We start from the raw sequence: 20460 nt of genomic DNA on the forward strand, positions 1-20460 counted from the left end.
GACGCCTCTTCACGGCTGTCGGCCGCGTGTGATATTTCACGTGGGCATCTTGGCCGAAGCGCCCGCAGGTTTCCCTCGGGAAACGCAGCACACATTTGCCTGCACGGTCGGACTGTGCAGGACTTGATGTTGGTTTGGCGGTGCTCTGTCGCAGGTTTCCGGCTCGACAGAGGATCTTGTGTCATTGATCTCCCGCCCGCTTCTAAGCGACGGTTGAATGCTGCGCGTGTTTGCCGCTCGCGGCAGTTCGGAAACTAACGATGCGCCGTGCGCTGTGTTGCGGTGCCGGCCCCAGACTGGGAGCGAGGGTCGCTGCCCGACGGCCGTGCCGCCTACCGGGTGGACACCCCCTACGGCTTCTCGCTCGACCTCGGCTTCCTGCAGTACGTGGAGGACATCGAACGCGGCCTCCTCCTCGCCGCGCGCCGCACGCCGACCCGCTCGCGCCGCCCGTCCTCCCGCGCCGGCGACCCCGCCGATCCGTCGCCGACCGCGGCGACCGGCCCCTCGCCAGTGCCCGCCGGGCCGAGCCGGCGGGAGGGGCCGCCCTGCGACCCCGCCGGGTCCCGCGGCGCGCTGGCCGCCGCGGCGGGCCGGGGGGAGCGCCGGCGGCGCGCGTGACTATCGCGTGGAGAAGACCCTGCTGGAGACGCGGAGGAGGCTCGAGGAGGCCGAGGGGGGGCGGCCGGAGGCCGGCGCCGGCATGCAGCACCACGGGGACGACGACGCTGGCAGTCGACCGCAGCAGCAGCGCCAGCAGCAGCAGCGCCAGCAGCAGCAGCAGCACGCGCGCACGGCCCACGGGAGCCAGCGCCTGCCCAGCTTCTCCTTCACGCACGTGAGCGTCACCGGCTCGTCGCTGCCCGCTCACGCCGCGGCCCACTCGCCGTGGCCGCCCCCCGGCGGCCGCTTCGCCGGCGCCCGGGCGGGCGGCGCCGGCGCCGGCGACGTCTTCTTCCCCAACGGCTGCGGCGACGGCTACTACGCCGGGACGAACGGCGCGGAGGCGTTCGGCGGGTTCGGTGGGACCCACGGGCCCCACGCGGCCGGCGGGGCGCCGTCGCGCACCCTCTCCAGCCCCGGCTTCCGCGCCGGCAGCCCCGGCAGCTCGGGGCTGGGCACGCCGCGCGCCGGCGCCCTGTCTCCCGCGCAGCTGCAGGCGATCCGCGAGCAGATGGCGGCGGGGCTGCGGCGCCTGCGCGAGCTGGAGGAGCAGGCGAAGCTGCTGCCGGTGATGCAGGTGAAGATCGCCGTGCTGCAGGAGGAGAAGCGCCAGCTCGTCGCCAAGCTGCGCGGCGCCGCCGGCGACCCCGAGGCGCTGCAGCCGCTCGGGTTCCGCAAGCGCGCCTACAGCGCCGGCAACTGCGGCGGGCTGGAAGCGCTGGCGGGACGCGGCGAGGACGAGGCCGGGCGCGGCGGAGCCGGCGCCGGCGCCGGCGCCGCGGCCGAAGCCGTCGGGAAGGCGGTCCGCTCGGAGGAGTTCCGTGCGCTGGCGGAGGGGATACAGGTGCTGGAGAGGGCGGTGCAGGACGGGGAGCGCGGCCCCGAGACCCGGCGCTCGCCGACGATTCGCGGGGACTCCGGAGGCGCCGACGGGGAGCGGCCGGCGGGGCCGTCGCGGCGAGACGCGGCGGTGGCGGCGGCGCCAGAGATGCGGGCGGCGTGCACGGCGGTGTCGGAGGAGGAGCTGGGAGAACGCCGGCAGAGCGCCGCGGAGCCGGAGCTCCAGGAGCTGCGCGCCGGGCGGCGGCGCCTGGAGGCCCGGCTGGCCGAGGCGGAGCACGGCCTGCAGATGGCGCGGCTCCGGCTGCAGCTGCAGGCGGCGCACACGGCGCACAAGGGTGTGACGGCGCGGCCCAGCGTGGCCGACGCGTGGGCCGAGGCGCGGCCGGCGACGCGGAGCCAGGGCGCCGGCAACCACGCCGAGACGAGGGACGCCGCCGTGGCGGCGGCGCCGGCGACGGCCGCCGCGGCCGTGCAGTGCCGCCTGGACCCCGTCGCCACGGAGACGGACGCGGCGCCGGCGCCGTGTCGGCGCTGCGACCGGTGCGGTAGGGATCGCGCCGAGGCCGGAGAGGCGGAGGACGAGCCGCGGGCGGAAGCGGCGGCTGAAGCGGCGCTTCCGCCCGTGCCGCCGCCGGCGCGGGAGGACAAGCAGACGAACACGCGGGCGCCGTCGCTGGCGGACGCGGCCACCAACACGCGGGCCGCGCAGAGCCGCTCGGTGGCCGTGGGGGACGGCAGGGTGAGGGACGCCCCGACGGCGCCCAGGACTCGTTCGGTCGGCGTCGGCACCGCCAGCGAGCGCCAGTCTCTGTCCGACGTGGGCGCCGGGCCCGGTGCCGGCGCCCGACGGCACTCGTCCTCTTCGTCGGCGTCGTCGGCCTCGGCGGCCGGCGCCGCGTCTCTGGCGGCGGCGGCCGAGCCGTCGCCGGTGGCGGCGGCGCCGAGATTCCGTGACGTTGGCGTCGGTGGGTTCAGCGCGACGGGGAACGAGCTGGTGGGGCTGAAGACGCGCAGCATGTCGAGCAACACGGCGCCGGCGCGCGCCGACGGGCGGGCGCCGGCGGGCGGGCCCGAGGCGGCGCTGGCGGGCGAGACGATCGGGGCCTACATCGAGCAGGTGCAGCGTCTGCTGCAGGAGCAGCAGACGCTGCTGTCGCAGAACTACCTGGAGCTGGCCGACGCGTTCGGGCAGCAGCAGCAGCAGCCGGCGCCCGAGCAGGCCCGGCAGCAGATGGGGTCGCTGGAGAGTCGCATCCTCAGCACGGTGCACTCGCTCTCCAGCATCCACTCGGCCATCCGCGCCAGCTGCGACGATCTCAGGTGCTCGCATCGCCACCAACGGCGCCGTTTTGCGCAAATCATAATGGATTGTTTAGGTGGCAGTGTCGCTCTGTGGGTGAGATGGGCACCAGGAGAGAGCATTGTGGGTGAGATGGGCACCAGGGGAGAGAGCATTGTGGGTGAGATGGGCACCAGGTTGGAGAGCATTGTGGGTGAGATGGGCACCAGGGGAGAGAGCATTGTGGGTGAGATGGGCATCATGGGAGAGAGAGCATTGTGGGTGAGATGGGCACAGGGGGGAGAGCATTGTGGGTGAGATGGGCATCACGGGAGAGAGCATTGTGGGTGAGATGGGCACCAGGGGAGAGAGCATTGTGGGTGAGATGGGCATCACGGGAGAGAGCATTGTGGGTGAGATGGGCACCAGGGGGGAGGGCATTGTGGGTGAGATGGGCATTACGGGGGAGAGAGAGCATTGTGGGTGAGATGGGCATCATGGGAGAGAGTATTGTGGGTGAGATGCATTGTGGGTGAGATGGGCACCAGGGGAGAGAGCATTGTGGGTGAGATGGGCATCATGGGAGAGAGAGCATTGTGGGTGAGATGGGCACCAGGGGAGAGAGCATTGTGGGTGAGATGGGCATCATGGGAGAGAGTATTGTGGGTGAGATGCATTGTGTGTGAGATGGGCACAGGGGGGAGAGCATTGTGGGTGAGATGGGCACCAGGGGAGACAGAGCATTGTGGGTGAGATGGGCATCACGGGAGAGAGCATTGTGGGTGAGATGGGCACCAGGGGGGAGAGAGCATTGTGGGTGAGATGGGCACCAGGGGGGAGAGCATTGTGGGTGAGATGGGCACCAGGGGGGAGAGCATTGTGGGTGAGATGGGCACCAGGGTGGAGAGCATTGTGGGTGAGATGGGCACCAGGGGGGAGAGCATTGTGGGTGAGATGGGCACCAGGGGGGAGAGCATTGTGGGTGAGATGGGCACCAGGGTGGAGAGCATTGTGGGTGAGATGGGCACCAGGGGGGAGAGAGCATTGTGGGTGAGATGGGAACCAGGGGAGAGCATTGTGGGTGAGATGGGCATCAGGGGAGAGCATTGTGGGTGAGATGGGCACCAGGGGAGAGCATTGTGGGTGAGATGGGCACCAGGGGAGAGAGCATTGTGGGTGAGATGGGCATCAGGGGAGAGAGCATTGTGGGTGAGATGGGCACCAGGGGGGAGAGCATTGTGGGTGAGATGGGCACCAGGGGGGAGAGCATTGTGGGTGAGATGGGCACCAGGGGGGAGAGCATTGTGGGTGAGATGGGCATCAGGGGAGAGAGCATTGTGGGTGAGATGGGCATCAGGGGAGAGCATTGTGGGTGAGATGGGCACCAGGGGAGAGCATTGTGGGTGAGATGGGCACCAGGGGAGAGCATTGTGGGTGAGATGGGCACCAGGGGAGAGAGCATTGTGGGTGAGATGGGCATCAGGGGAGAGAGCATTGTGGGTGAGATGGGCACCAGGGGGGAGAGCATTGTGGGTGAGATGGGCATCAGGGGAGAGAGCATTGTGGGTGAGATGGGCATCAGGGGAGAGCATTGTGGGTGAGATGAGCATCATGGGAGAGAGAGCATTGTGGGTGAGATGGGCACCAGGAGGGAGAGCATTGTGGGTAAGATGGGCACAGGGGAGAGGGCATTGTGGGTAAGATGGGCACCAGGGGAGAGAGCATTGTGGGTGAGATGGGCATCATGGGGGAGAGAGCATTGTGGGTGAGATTGGCATTACGGGGGAGAGAGCATTGTGGGTGAGATGGGCATCATGGGAGAGAGAGTATTGTGGGTGAGATGCATTGTGGGTGAGATGGGCACCAGGGGAGAGAGCATTGTGGGTGAGATGGGCATCATGGGAGAGAGAGCATTGTGGGTGAGATGGGCACCAGGGGGGAGGGCATTGTGGGTGAGATGGGCATTACGGGGGAGAGAGAGCATTGTGGGTGAGATGGGCACCAGGAGGGAGAGCATTGTGGGTGAGATGGGCACCAGGGGAGACAGAGCATTGTGGGTGAGATGGGCACCAGGGGAGAGAGAGCATTGTGGGTGAGATGGGCATCATGGGAGAGAGAGTATTGTGGGTGAGATGCATTGTGGGTGAGATGGGCACCAGGGGAGAGAGCATTGTGGGTGAGATGGGCATCATGGGAGAGAGCATTGTGGGTGAGATGGGCACCAGGGGGGAGGGCATTGTGGGTGAGATGGGCACCAGGGGGGAGGGCATTGTGGGTGAGATGGGCACCAGGGGGGAGGGCATTGTGGGTGAGATGGGCATCAGGGGAGAGAGCATTGTGGGTGAGATGGGCACCAGGGGGGAGGGCATTGTGGGTGAGATGGGCATTACGGGGGAGAGAGAGCATTGTGGGTGAGATGGGCACCAGGAGGTAGAGCATTGTGGGTGAGATGGGCACCAGGGGAGAGAGCATTGTGGGTGAGATGGGCACCAGGGGAGGGAGCATTGTGGGTGAGATGGGCACCAGGGGAGAGAGCATTGTGGGTGAGATGGGCATCAGGGGAGAGTGCATTGTGGGTGAGATGGGCACCAGGGGTGAGAGCATTGTGGTTGAGATGGGCATCATGGGAGAGAGTATTGTGGGTGAGATGCATTGTGGGTGAGATGGGCACAGGGGGGAGAGCATTGTGGGTGAGATGGGCACAGGGGAGAGAGAGCATTGTGGGTGAGATGGGCATCATGGGAGAGAGAGCATTGTGGGTGAGATGGGCACCAGGGGAGAGAGCATTGTGGGTGAGATGGGCACCAGGGGAGAGAGCATTGTGGGTGAGATGGGCATCAGGGGAGAGTGCATTGTGGGTGAGATGGGCACCAGGGGTGAGAGCATTGTGGGTGAGATGGGCATCATGGGAGAGAGAGCATTGTGGGTGAGATGGGCACCAGGAGGGAGAGCATTGTGGGTGAGATGGGCATTACGGGGGAGAGAGAGCATTGTGGGTGAGATGGGCATCATGGGAGAGAGTATTGTGGGTGAGATGCATTGTGGGTGAGATGGGCATCAGGGGAGAGAGCATTGTGGGTGAGATGGGCATCACGGGAGAGAGCATTGTGGGTGAGATGGGCATCATGGGAGAGAGTATTGTGGGTGAGATGCATTGTGGGTGAGATGGGCATCAGGGGAGAGAGCATTGTGGGTGAGATGGGCATCATGGGAGAGAGAGCATTGTGGGTGAGATGGGCACCAGGGGTGAGAGCATTGTGGGTGAGATGGGCATCATGGGAGAGAGAGCATTGTGGGTGAGATGGGCACCAGGAGGGAGAGCATTGTGGGTGAGATGGGCATTACGGGGGAGAGAGAGCATTGTGGGTGAGATGGGCACCAAGGGAGAGAGTATTGTGGGTGAGATGCATTGTGGGTGAGATGGGCACCAGGGGAGAGAGCATTGTGGGTGAGATGGGCACCAGGGGGGAGAGCATTGTGGGTGAGATGGGCACCAGGGGGGAGAGCATTGTGGGTGAGATGGGCACCAGGGGAGAACATTGTGGGTGAGATGGGCATCAGGGGAGAGAGCATTGTGGGTGAGATGGGCACCAGGGGGGAGAGCATTGTGGGTGAGATGGGCACCAGGAGGGAGAGCATTGTGGGTAAGATGGGCACCAGGGGAGAACATTGTGGGTGAGATGGGCATCAGGGGAGAGAGCATTGTGGGTGAGATGGGCATCAGGGGAGAGAGCATTGTGGGTGAGATGGGCATCAGGGGAGAGAGCATTGTGGGTGAGATGGGCATCATGGGAGAGAGAGCATTGTGGGTGAGATGGGCATCAGGGGAGAGAGCATTGTGGGTGAGATGGGCATCACGGGAGAGAGAGCATTGTGGGTGAGATGGGCACCAGGGGAGAGAGCATTGTGGGTGAGATGGGCATCACGGGAGAGAGAGCATTGTGGGTGAGATGGGCACCAGGGGAGAGAGCATTGTGGGTGAGATGGGCACAGGGGAGAGAGCATTGTGGGTGAGATGGGCACCAGGAGGGAGAGCATTGTGGGTAAGATGGGCACCAGGGGAGAGTGCATTGTGGGTGAGATGGGCATCACGGGAGAGAGAGCATTGTGGGTGAGATGGGCACCAGGGGAGAGAGAGCATTGTGGGTGAGATGGGCACCAGGGTGGAGAGCATTGTGGGTGAGATGGGCACAGGGGAGAGAGCATTGTGGGTGAGATGGGCACCAGGGGAGAGAGCATTGTGGGTAAGATGGGCACCAGGGGAGAGAGCATTGTGGGTGAGATGGGCACCAGGGGAGAGAGCATTGTGGGTGAGATGGGCACAGGGGAGAGAGCATTGTGGGTGAGATGGGCACCAGGGGAGAGAGCGTTGTGGGTGAGATGGGCACCAGGAGAGAGCATTGTGGGTGAGATGGGCACCAGTGGAGAGAGCATTGTGGGTGAGATGGGCACCAGTGGAGAGAGCATTGTGGGTGAGATGGGCACAGGGGGAGAGCATTGTGGGTGAGATGGGCACAGGGGGAGAGCATTGTGGGTGAGATGGGCACAGGGGGAGAGCATTGTGGGTGAGATGGGCACAGGGGGAGAGCATTGTGTGTGAGATGGGCACAGGGGGAGAGCATTGTGGGTGAGATGGGCACCAGGAGAGAGCATTGTGGGTGAGATGGGCACCAGGGGGGAGAGCATTGTGGGTGAGATGGGCACCAGGGGAGAACATTGTGGGTGAGATGGGCACCAGGGGAGAGCATTGTGGGTGAGATGGGCACCAGGGGAGGGAGAGCATTGTGGGTGAGATGGGCACCAGGGGAGAGCATTGTGGGTGAGATGGGCACCAGGGGAGAGCATTGTGGGTGAGATGGGCACCAGGGGAGAGAGAGCATTGTGGGTAAGATGGGCACCAGGGTGGAGGGCATTGTGGGTGAGATGGGCACCAGGGGGGAGGGCATTGTGGGTGAGATGGGCACCAGGGGGGAGGGCATTGTGGGTGAGATGGGCATCAGGGGAGAGAGCATTGTGGGTGAGATGGGCACCAGGGGGGAGGGCATTGTGGGTGAGATGGGCATTACGGGGGAGAGAGAGCATTGTGGGTGAGATGGGCACCAGGAGGTAGAGCATTGTGGGTGAGATGGGCACCAGGGGAGAGAGCATTGTGGGTGAGATGGGCACCAGGGGAGGGAGCATTGTGGGTGAGATGGGCACCAGGGGAGAGAGCATTGTGGGTGAGATGGGCATCAGGGGAGAGTGCATTGTGGGTGAGATGGGCACCAGGGGTGAGAGCATTGTGGTTGAGATGGGCATCATGGGAGAGAGTATTGTGGGTGAGATGCATTGTGGGTGAGATGGGCACAGGGGGGAGAGCATTGTGGGTGAGATGGGCACAGGGGAGAGAGAGCATTGTGGGTGAGATGGGCATCATGGGAGAGAGAGCATTGTGGGTGAGATGGGCACCAGGGGAGAGAGCATTGTGGGTGAGATGGGCACCAGGGGAGAGAGCATTGTGGGTGAGATGGGCATCAGGGGAGAGTGCATTGTGGGTGAGATGGGCACCAGGGGTGAGAGCATTGTGGGTGAGATGGGCATCATGGGAGAGAGAGCATTGTGGGTGAGATGGGCACCAGGAGGGAGAGCATTGTGGGTGAGATGGGCATTACGGGGGAGAGAGAGCATTGTGGGTGAGATGGGCATCATGGGAGAGAGTATTGTGGGTGAGATGCATTGTGGGTGAGATGGGCATCAGGGGAGAGAGCATTGTGGGTGAGATGGGCATCACGGGAGAGAGCATTGTGGGTGAGATGGGCATCATGGGAGAGAGTATTGTGGGTGAGATGCATTGTGGGTGAGATGGGCATCAGGGGAGAGAGCATTGTGGGTGAGATGGGCATCATGGGAGAGAGAGCATTGTGGGTGAGATGGGCACCAGGGGTGAGAGCATTGTGGGTGAGATGGGCATCATGGGAGAGAGAGCATTGTGGGTGAGATGGGCACCAGGAGGGAGAGCATTGTGGGTGAGATGGGCATTACGGGGGAGAGAGAGCATTGTGGGTGAGATGGGCACCAAGGGAGAGAGTATTGTGGGTGAGATGCATTGTGGGTGAGATGGGCACCAGGGGAGAGAGCATTGTGGGTGAGATGGGCACCAGGGGGGAGAGCATTGTGGGTGAGATGGGCACCAGGGGGGAGAGCATTGTGGGTGAGATGGGCACCAGGGGAGAACATTGTGGGTGAGATGGGCATCAGGGGAGAGAGCATTGTGGGTGAGATGGGCACCAGGGGGGAGAGCATTGTGGGTGAGATGGGCACCAGGAGGGAGAGCATTGTGGGTAAGATGGGCACCAGGGGAGAACATTGTGGGTGAGATGGGCATCAGGGGAGAGAGCATTGTGGGTGAGATGGGCATCAGGGGAGAGAGCATTGTGGGTGAGATGGGCATCAGGGGAGAGAGCATTGTGGGTGAGATGGGCATCATGGGAGAGAGAGCATTGTGGGTGAGATGGGCATCAGGGGAGAGAGCATTGTGGGTGAGATGGGCATCACGGGAGAGAGAGCATTGTGGGTGAGATGGGCACCAGGGGAGAGAGCATTGTGGGTGAGATGGGCATCACGGGAGAGAGAGCATTGTGGGTGAGATGGGCACCAGGGGAGAGAGCATTGTGGGTGAGATGGGCACAGGGGAGAGAGCATTGTGGGTGAGATGGGCACCAGGAGGGAGAGCATTGTGGGTAAGATGGGCACCAGGGGAGAGTGCATTGTGGGTGAGATGGGCATCACGGGAGAGAGAGCATTGTGGGTGAGATGGGCACCAGGGGAGAGAGAGCATTGTGGGTGAGATGGGCACCAGGGTGGAGAGCATTGTGGGTGAGATGGGCACAGGGGAGAGAGCATTGTGGGTGAGATGGGCACCAGGGGAGAGAGCATTGTGGGTAAGATGGGCACCAGGGGAGAGAGCATTGTGGGTGAGATGGGCACCAGGGGAGAGAGCATTGTGGGTGAGATGGGCACAGGGGAGAGAGCATTGTGGGTGAGATGGGCACCAGGGGAGAGAGCGTTGTGGGTGAGATGGGCACCAGGAGAGAGCATTGTGGGTGAGATGGGCACCAGTGGAGAGAGCATTGTGGGTGAGATGGGCACCAGTGGAGAGAGCATTGTGGGTGAGATGGGCACAGGGGGAGAGCATTGTGGGTGAGATGGGCACAGGGGGAGAGCATTGTGGGTGAGATGGGCACAGGGGGAGAGCATTGTGGGTGAGATGGGCACAGGGGGAGAGCATTGTGTGTGAGATGGGCACAGGGGGAGAGCATTGTGGGTGAGATGGGCACCAGGAGAGAGCATTGTGGGTGAGATGGGCACCAGGGGGGAGAGCATTGTGGGTGAGATGGGCACCAGGGGAGAACATTGTGGGTGAGATGGGCACCAGGGGAGAGCATTGTGGGTGAGATGGGCACCAGGGGAGGGAGAGCATTGTGGGTGAGATGGGCACCAGGGGAGAGCATTGTGGGTGAGATGGGCACCAGGGGAGAGCATTGTGGGTGAGATGGGCACCAGGGGAGAGAGAGCATTGTGGGTAAGATGGGCACCAGGGTGGAGAGCATTGTGGGTGAGATGGGCACCAGGGGAGAACATTGTGGGTGAGATGGGCACCAGGGGAGAGCATTGTGGGTGAGATGGGCACCAGGGGAGAGAGAGCATTGTGGGTAAGATGGGCACCAGGGTGGAGAGCATTGTGGGTGAGATGGGCACCAGGGGAGAGAGCATTGTGGGTGAGATGGGCACCAGGGGATCGAGCATTGTGGGTAAGATGGGCACCAGGGGAGAGAGCATTGTGGGTGAGATGGGCATCACGGGAGAGAGCATTGTGGGTGAGATGGGCACCAGGGTGGAGAGCATTGTGGGTGAGATGGGCACCAGGGTGGAGAGCATTGTGGGTGAGATGGGCACCAGGGGAGGGAGAGCATTGTGGGTGAGATGGGCACCAGGAGGGAGAGCATTGTGGGTGAGATGGGCACCAGGGTGGAGAGCATTGTGGGTGAGATGGGCACCAGGGTGGAGAGCATTGTGGGTGAGATGGGCACCAGGATGGAGAGCATTGTGGGTGAGATGGGCACCAGGGTGGAGAACATTGTGGGTGAGATGGGCATCAGGGGAGATAGCATTGTGGGTGAGATGGGCACCAGGGGAGAGAGAGCATTGTGGGTGAGATGGGCACCAGGGGAGAGCATTGTGTGTGAGATGGGCACAGGGGGAGAGCATTGTGGGTGAGATGGGCACAGGGGGAGAGCATTGTGGGTGAGATGGGCACCAGGGGAGAGAGCATTGTGGGTGAGATGGGCACCAGGGTGGAGAGCATTGTGGGTGAGATGGGCACAGGGAGAGAGCATTGTGGGTGAGATGGGAACCAGGGGAGAGCATTGTGGGTGAGATGGGCATCAGGGGAGAGCATTGTGGGTGAGATGGGCACCAGGGGGAGAGCATTGTGGGTGAGATGGGCACCAGGGGAGAGAGCATTGTGGGTGAGATGGGCATCAGGGGAGAGAGCATTGTGGGTGAGATGGGCACCAGGGGGGAGAGCATTGTGGGTGAGATGGGCACCAGGGGGGAGAGCATTGTGGGTGAGATGGGCACCAGGGGGGAGAGCATTGTGGGTGAGATGGGCATCAGGGGAGAGAGCATTGTGGGTGAGATGGGCATCAGGGGAGAGCATTGTGGGTGAGATGGGCACCAGGGGAGAGCATTGTGGGTGAGATGGGCACCAGGGGAGAGAGCATTGTGGGTGAGATGGGCATCAGGGGAGAGAGCATTGTGGGTGAGATGGGCATCAGGGGAGAGCATTGTGGGTGAGATGGGCACCAGGGGAGAGCATTGTGGGTGAGATGGGCACCAGGGGAGAGAGCATTGTGGGTGAGATGGGCATCAGGGGAGAGAGCATTGTGGGTGAGATGGGCACCAGGGGGGAGAGCATTGTGGGTGAGATGGGCATCAGGGGAGAGAGCATTGTGGGTGAGATGGGCATCAGGGGAGAGCATTGTGGGTGAGATGAGCATCATGGGAGAGAGAGCATTGTGGGTGAGATGGGCACCAGGAGGGAGAGCATTGTGGGTAAGATGGGCACAGGGGAGAGGGCATTGTGGGTAAGATGGGCACCAGGGGAGAGAGCATTGTGGGTGAGATGGGCATCATGGGGGAGAGAGCATTGTGGGTGAGATTGGCATTACGGGGGAGAGAGCATTGTGGGTGAGATGGGCATCATGGGAGAGAGAGTATTGTGGGTGAGATGCATTGTGGGTGAGATGGGCACCAGGGGAGAGAGCATTGTGGGTGAGATGGGCATCATGGGAGAGAGAGCATTGTGGGTGAGATGGGCACCAGGGGGGAGGGCATTGTGGGTGAGATGGGCATTACGGGGGAGAGAGAGCATTGTGGGTGAGATGGGCACCAGGAGGGAGAGCATTGTGGGTGAGATGGGCACCAGGGGAGACACAGCATTGTGGGTGAGATGGGCACCAGGGGAGAGAGAGCATTGTGGGTGAGATGGGCATCATGGGAGAGAGAGTATTGTGGGTGAGATGCATTGTGGGTGAGATGGGCACCAGGGGAGAGAGCATTGTGGGTGAGATGGGCATCATGGGAGAGAGCATTGTGGGTGAGATGGGCACCAGGGGGGAGGGCATTGTGGGTGAGATGGGCACCAGGGGGGAGGGCATTGTGGGTGAGATGGGCACCAGGGGGGAGGGCATTGTGGGTGAGATGGGCATCAGGGGAGAGAGCATTGTGGGTGAGATGGGCACCAGGGGGGAGGGCATTGTGGGTAAGATGGGCATTACGGGGGAGAGAGAGCATTGTGGGTGAGATGGGCACCAGGAGGTAGAGCATTGTGGGTGAGATGGGCACCAGGGGAGAGAGCATTGTGGGTGAGATGGGCACCAGGGGAGGGAGCATTGTGGGTGAGATGGGCACCAGGGGAGAGAGCATTGTGGGTGAGATGGGCATCAGGGGAGAGTGCATTGTGGGTGAGATGGGCACCAGGGGTGAGAGCATTGTGGGTGAGATGGGCATCATGGGAGAGAGTATTGTGGGTGAGATGGGCATCAGGGGAGAGAGCATTGTGGGTGAGATGGGCATCAGGGGAGAGCATTGTGGGTGAGATGGGCACCAGGGGAGAGCATTGTGGGTGAGATGGGCACCAGGGGAGAGAGCATTGTGGGTGAGATGGGCATCAGGGGAGAGAGCATTGTGGGTGAGATGGGCATCAGGGGAGAGCATTGTGGGTGAGATGGGCACCAGGGGGGAGAGCATTGTGGGTGAGATGGGCATCAGGGGAGAGAGCATTGTGGGTGAGATGGGCATCAGGGGAGAGCATTGTGGGTGAGATGAGCATCATGGGAGAGAGAGCATTGTGGGTGAGATGGGCACCAGGAGGGAGAGCATTGTGGGTAAGATGGGCACAGGGGAGAGGGCATTGTGGGTAAGATGGGCACCAGGGGAGAGAGCATTGTGGGTGAGATGGGCATCATGGGGGAGAGAGCATTGTGGGTGAGATTGGCATTACGGGGGAGAGAGCATTGTGGGTGAGATGGGCATCATGGGAGAGAGAGTATTGTGGGTGAGATGCATTGTGGGTGAGATGGGCACCAGGGGAGAGAGCATTGTGGGTGAGATGGGCATCATGGGAGAGAGAGCATTGTGGGTGAGATGGGCACCAGGGGGGAGGGCATTGTGGGTGAGATGGGCATTACGGGGGAGAGAGAGCATTGTGGGTGAGATGGGCACCAGGAGGGAGAGCATTGTGGGTGAGATGGGCACCAGGGGAGACAGAGCATTGTGGGTGAGATGGGCACCAGGGGAGAGAGCATTGTGGGTGAGATGGGCATCATGGGAGAGAGAGTATTGTGGGTGAGATGCATTGTGGGTGAGATGGGCACCAGGGGAGAGAGCATTGTGGGTGAGATGGGCATCATGGGAGAGAGCATTGTGGGTGAGATGGGCACCAGGGGGGAGGGCATTGTGGGTGAGATGGGCACCAGGGGGGAGGGCATTGTGGGTGAGATGGGCACCAGGGGGGAGGGCATTGTGGGTGAGATGGGCATCAGGGGAGAGAGCATTGTGGGTGAGATGGGCACCAGGGGGGAGGGCATTGTGGGTGAGATGGGCATTACGGGGGAGAGAGAGCATTGTGGGTGAGATGGGCACCAGGAGGTAGAGCATTGTGGGTGAGATGGGCACCAGGGGAGAGAGCATTGTGGGTGAGATGGGCACCAGGGGAGGGAGCATTGTGGGTGAGATGGGCACCAGGGGAGAGAGCATTGTGGGTGAGATGGGCATCAGGGGAGAGTGCATTGTGGGTGAGATGGGCACCAGGGGTGAGAGCATTGTGGGTGAGATGGGCATCATGGGAGAGAGTATTGTGGGTGAGATGCATTGTGGGTGAGATGGGCACAGGGGGGAGAGCATTGTGGGTGAGATGGGCACAGGGGAGAGAGAGCATTGTGGGTGAGATGGGCATCATGGGAGAGAGAGCATTGTGGGTGAGATGGGCACCAGGGGAGAGAGCATTGTGGGTGAGATGGGCACCAGGGGAGAGAGCATTGTGGGTGAGATGGGCATCAGGGGAGAGTGCATTGTGGGTGAGATGGGCACCAGGGGTGAGAGCATTGTGGGTGAGATGGGCATCATGGGAGAGAGAGCATTGTGGGTGAGATGGGCACCAGGAGGGAGAGCATTGTGGGTGAGATGGGCATTACGGGGGAGAGAGAGCATTGTGGGTGAGATGGGCATCATGGGAGAGAGTATTGTGGGTGAGATGCATTGTGGGTGAGATGGGCATCAGGGGAGAGAGCATTGTGGGTGAGATGGGCATCACGGGAGAGAGCATTGTGGGTGAGATGGGCATCATGGGAGAGAGTATTGTGGGTGAGATGCATTGTGGGTGAGATGGGCATCAGGGGAGAGAGTATTGTGGGTGAGATGGGCATCACGGGAGAGAGAGCATTGTGGGTGAGATGGGCACCAGGGGAGAGAGCATTGTGGGTGAGATGGGCATCACGGGAGAGAGAGCATTGTGGGTGAGATGGGCACCAGGGGAGAGAGCATTGTGGGTGAGATGGGCACAGGGGAGAGAGCATTGTGGGTGAGATGGGCACCAGGAGGGAGAGCATTGTGGGTAAGATGGGCACCAGGGGAGAGTGCATTGTGGGTGAGATGGGCATCACGGGAGAGAGAGCATTGTGGGTGAGATGGGCACCAGGGGAGAGAGAGCATTGTGGGTGAGATGGGCACCAGGGTGGAGAGCATTGTGGGTGAGATGGGCACAGGGGAGAGAGCATTGTGGGTGAGATGGGCACCAGGGGAGAGAGCATTGTGGGTAAGATGGGCACCAGGGGAGAGAGCATTGTGGGTGAGATGGGCACCAGGGGAGAGAGCATTGTGGGTGAGATGGGCACAGGGGAGAGAGCATTGTGGGTGAGATGGGCACCAGGGGAGAGAGCGTTGTGGGTGAGATGGGCACCAGGAGAGAGCATTGTGGGTGAGATGGGCACCAGTGGAGAGAGCATTGTGGGTGAGATGGGCACCAGTGGAGAGAGCATTGTGGGTGAGATGGGCACAGGGGGAGAGCGTTGTGGGTGAGATGGGCACAGGGGGAGAGCATTGTGGGTGAGATGGGCACAGGGGGAGAGCATTGTGGGTGAGATGGGCACAGGGGGAGAGCATTGTGTGTGAGATGGGCACAGGGGGAGAGCATTGTGGGTGAGATGGGCACCAGGAGAGAGCATTGTGGGTGAGATGGGCACCAGGGGGGAGAGCATTGTGGGTGAGATGGGCACCAGGGGAGAACATTGTGGGTGAGATGGGCACCAGGGGAGAGCATTGTGGGTGAGATGGGCACCAGGGGAGGGAGAGCATTGTGGGTGAGATGGGCACCAGGGGAGAGCATTGTGGGTGAGATGGGCACCAGGGGAGAGCATTGTGGGTGAGATGGGCACCAGGGGAGAGAGAGCATTGTGGGTAAGATGGGCACCAGGGTGGAGAGCATTGTGGGTGAGATGGGCACCAGGGGAGAACATTGTGGGTGAGATGGGCACCAGGGGAGAGCATTGTGGGTGAGATGGGCACCAGGGGAGAGAGAGCATTGTGGGTAAGATGGGCACCAGGGTGGAGAGCATTGTGGGTGAGATGGGCACCAGGGGAGAGAGCATTGTGGGTGAGATGGGCACCAGGGGAGAGAGCATTGTGGGTAAGATGGGCACCAGGGGAGAGAGCATTGTGGGTGAGATGGGCATCACGGGAGAGAGCATTGTGGGTGAGATGGGCACCAGGGTGGAGAGCATTGTGGGTGAGATGGGCACCAGGGTGGAGAGCATTGTGGGTGAGATGGGCACCAGGGGAGGGAGAGCATTGTGGGTGAGATGGGCACCAGGAGGGAGAGCATTGTGGGTGAGATGGGCACCAGGGTGGAGAGCATTGTGGGTGAGATGGGCACCAGGGTGGAGAGCATTGTGGGTGAGATGGGCACCAGGGTGGAGAGCATTGTGGGTGAGATGGGCACCAGGGTGGAGAACATTGTGGGTGAGATGGGCATCAGGGGAGATAGCATTGTGGGTGAGATGGGCACCAGGGGAGAGAGAGCATTGTGGGTGAGATGGGCACCAGGGGAGAGCATTGTGTGTGAGATGGGCACAGGGGGAGAGCATTGTGGGTGAGATGGGCACAGGGGGAGAGCATTGTGTGTGAGATGGGCACAGGGGGAGAGCATTGTGGGTGAGATGGGCACAGGGGGAGAGCATTGTGGGTGAGATGGGCACAGGGGGAGAGCATTGTGGGTGAGATGGGCACCAGGGGAGAGAGCGTTGTGGGTGAGATGGGCACCAGGGGAGAGCATTGTGGGTGAGATGGGCACCAGGGGAGAGCATTGCACTGAGACCTGGGAGGGCCGGACGTTTCAGTCGGGGCCTATGGGCGTGCAAAGGCGCTGTGTTATTACCAAGTTTAAGTGTGTGTCTGTGTGTACTCATCATCATCACCAGCCACGTTCCATCCACTCCTGGATGTTGGACCAAGGCCTCCCCAACAAGTGACTCCGAGCAAGCAATTGCAGGGCTGCGCTTTGACCTTTCACGTTACAATGTACGTCCGACCGCTGCCGTGTTGCCAGGACCCCTTTATCGGAGCCGGGGGCGGCGCGTTCCCTGGTCCTCGCCGTGGCAAACACCGAGGCCACCGCCACCACCGCCACCGTCGCCACCGTCACCATCGCCGATTCACAAGCGAGTGAGTGTCTCTTGAAAGCATTTTCACAGCGAAACCTTCACATTCCTGTCGGGGTAGGGTGGTGGGTGAGGGCTGCGCTGGGGGGGCATAGCCAAGGTGGGCGGGGGACGGGGAGCAGGTCGGGCCCCCACGGTGGCGCCGGTTTTCGCCAAATTCTCACGACGACCGCCACCGCAATTAGGATTCCTGCAAAGTCGCGCGCGTGCGGACGACGCGCGCTTCGCGTTTGACACCGCGTCTCTCCGCGCGCGCCGCAACAGGCAGCGGCGGCACCGGCGGCACCGGTGACGCCGGTGACGCTTGCTCCCGGCACCCTCTGCTCATCGAAGAGACGCCGGGCACGCTGCGACGGGGCGACACGAGGTGAGAGTCTCACTCTCTCGCTCTCTCGCTCTCCCGCTCGCTCTCTCTGGCGAGACGGTGTCACAGCCAACCCTCCCCCCGCCCGCCCGCCACGGCCTTGCCACTTTCTCGTGCCCGTGCCACAATTCCTCTCGGCTCGAGTAGCGTCGTCAGCTTGGCCGCTTGCCGGTTGTTGTCACGGCGCGCTGGCGCCGGGGTCTGTTTGTGACGCGCTGTGGCACCGTCGGGGTGGAGCGGTGGCGCAGCGGTTAGTCACTTAGGCGCGATCTCCCTCGCCTGGGACGCAGGAGGTTGTGGGTTCGATCCTGATCCCGACGGCTGCTGTATATTTGTAGTTTGTGTGTCTCTCTCCCCGTGGATTCTTCTCCGGGTCCTCCGGCTTTTCCCTCCACATTTAGAATCAACATCACGCTCTTAGAGTATTTGGCTGCTGTAAATTCCCACGTGATAAGCCACTTTTTTGAGCTATGATTTGTGACAAGTCGCTTCGGGACTTTGGATTGCGAGTAACTTGGTCTGCGAGTGTTTAACAAGATGAGCAAAATGTTAAATAAATATTAATTTGATAAACGAGCGAGGTCTTGCAATACGAGTAGTACGTGTGTAAGCTCTGTCTGCCGAGCGTCACGTGATCACAACTGATACACAAGTGCTTTGGATTATAAACACGTTTCCGGAACGAATTCTGCTCGCAATCCAAGGTCTTACTGTAGTTCCGTGAGTCTTAGCTGATGAAAAAAAATAGTGATAGTTGTTGAACCGAGAGTTCGCGCGACTGCAGCAGCAGCAGCAGCAGCGTCGCCTCTTGTATCCCACACAGGCTGCCGGGCAATCGCTGTTAGCGAGCTCCTATTATGGCCGGCGCTGCAGCACCACAGCAATTGTTATTCCTGCGGTAATAATGGACTTGCTTGGCGGTGCAGCCACCCAGCGTGGTGTCCCCGCTGTGCTGCTCGATGGTAACCCAACCGGAGGTTATGGCTGGCGGGGCTGTCAGATTCCACACCGCCCCCCCTGCCCCCCGCTCTGTTTCACCCCCCCCGCCCCCCCCCCCCGCCCTCATCCATGTGTTCATCGGTCACCTCGTCTGTCGCGTGTGTGACGCTGTGTGTGGGTGTCGGGGAGCTATCACAGTGTCGTCATCATTGTCATCATTGTCATCATTATCATCGTCGTGATCGTAGCTGTCATCATCACCTTCATTATTGTCATCATTGTCATCATCATCATCATCTCTACGACCATCGAACTGATGTTGATTCATTGCATCGTTAAGACCACCGTTCACTGAACACACACACACACACACAACCTCCCCCCACACACACACACACAACCTCCCCCCCCACACACACACAACCTTCCCCCATACACACACACAACCTCCCCCCCCACACACACACTCACAACCTCCCCCCCCACACACACACAACCAGCCCCAGACACACACACACACACAACCTCCCCCCACACACACACATACAACCTCCCCACACACACACACAACCTCCCACACACACACACACAACCTCCTCCCACACACACACACAACCTCCTCCCACACACACACACAACCTCCCCCACACACACACACAACCTCCCCCCACATACACACACACACAACCTCCCACACACACACACACAACCTCCTCCCACACACACTCACACAACCTCCCCCCACACACACACACAACCTCCCCCACACACACACACAACCTCCCCCCACATACACACACACACAACCTCCCACACACACACACAACCTCCCCCCCCACACACACACAAACTCCCCCACACACACTCACACACAACCTCCCCCCACACACACATACAACCTCCCCCCCCCCACACACACACACACAACTTCCACACACACACACAACCTCCCCCCACACACACACACACAACCTCCCCCCACACACACACACACAACCTCCCCACACACACACAACCTCCCATACACACACACAACCTCCCCACACACACAACCTCCCATACACACACACACACAACATCCCATATACACACACACACACAACCTCCCATACACACACACACAACCTTCCATATACACACACACACACAACCTCCCCACACACACACAACCTCCCCCCCCCCACACACACACAACCTCCCATACACACACACACAACCTCCCATACACACACACACACAACCTCCCATACACACACAACCTCCTCCCATACACACACACACAACCTCCCCCCACACACACACACACAACCTCCCCCCACACACACACACACAACCTCCCCACACACATACACACACACATACACACACACACAACCTCCCCCCACACACACACAACCTCCCCCCACACACACACACACAACCTCCCCCCACACACACACACAACCTCCCCCCACACACACACAACCTCCCCCCACACACACACACACAACCTCCCCCCACACACACACACACAACCTCCCCCCACACACACACAACCTCCCATACACACACAACCTCTTCCCATACACACACACAACCTCCCCCCACACACACACACAACCTCCCCCCACACACACACACACACATACACCCACACACACACACAACCTCCCCCCCCACACACACACAACCCACTACTTAACGCGACCGCCGGTGTCTTCTCTCCCCTAGTCCGGAGTCATCGACCGAGAACTCCTCCTCCTCCTCGTCCTCGGCGGAGGAGGAGGAGGAGGACTCCACCGCCTCGGAGGGCTCCCTGGCGCGCACCTCCGACGGCCGCCCCCCCACCAGCGTGAGTCGGCAACGGCGCCGGGCGGTGCCTCGCCATCATCGCCACCCCGCGGGGCGTCACGATGATGCCCGGGATTACTTCCCCCCTATCTCCTCAACACTGCCAGGGATTACTTCCCCCCCCTATCTCCTCAACACTGCCCCGGATTACTTCCCCCCTATCTCCTCAACACTGCCAGGGATTACTTCCCCCCCTATCTCCTCAACACTGCCAGGGATTACTTCCCCCCCCTATCTCCTCAACACTGCCAGGGATTACTTCCCCCCTATCTCGTCAACACTGCCAG

General features: G+C 61.2%; 1 protein-coding gene across 1 annotated transcript in view; it reads left to right on the plus strand.

The window, feature by feature from the left end:
- Window positions 1-556: 556 nt before the first annotated feature.
- Window positions 557-20460, plus strand: part of LOC144735923 (KN motif and ankyrin repeat domain-containing protein 1-like) — a 29308-nt gene continuing 9404 nt past the window's right edge. Inside the window, exons 1-4 of the mRNA XM_078618503.1 lie at window positions 557-2826; window positions 16929-17044; window positions 17305-17407; window positions 20054-20174. Of these exons, the coding sequence (XP_078474629.1) occupies window positions 704-2826; window positions 16929-17044; window positions 17305-17407; window positions 20054-20174 (2463 nt within the window). The 5' untranslated portion in view covers window positions 557-703. The remainder of the gene's footprint in view (window positions 2827-16928; window positions 17045-17304; window positions 17408-20053; window positions 20175-20460) is intronic.

Source organism: Lampetra planeri, chromosome 3 (assembly GCF_965212315.1).
Source record: "Lampetra planeri chromosome 3, kcLamPlan1.2.h2, whole genome shotgun sequence".
In the NCBI taxonomy this organism is placed as follows: domain Eukaryota; kingdom Metazoa; phylum Chordata; class Hyperoartia; order Petromyzontiformes; family Petromyzontidae; genus Lampetra; species Lampetra planeri.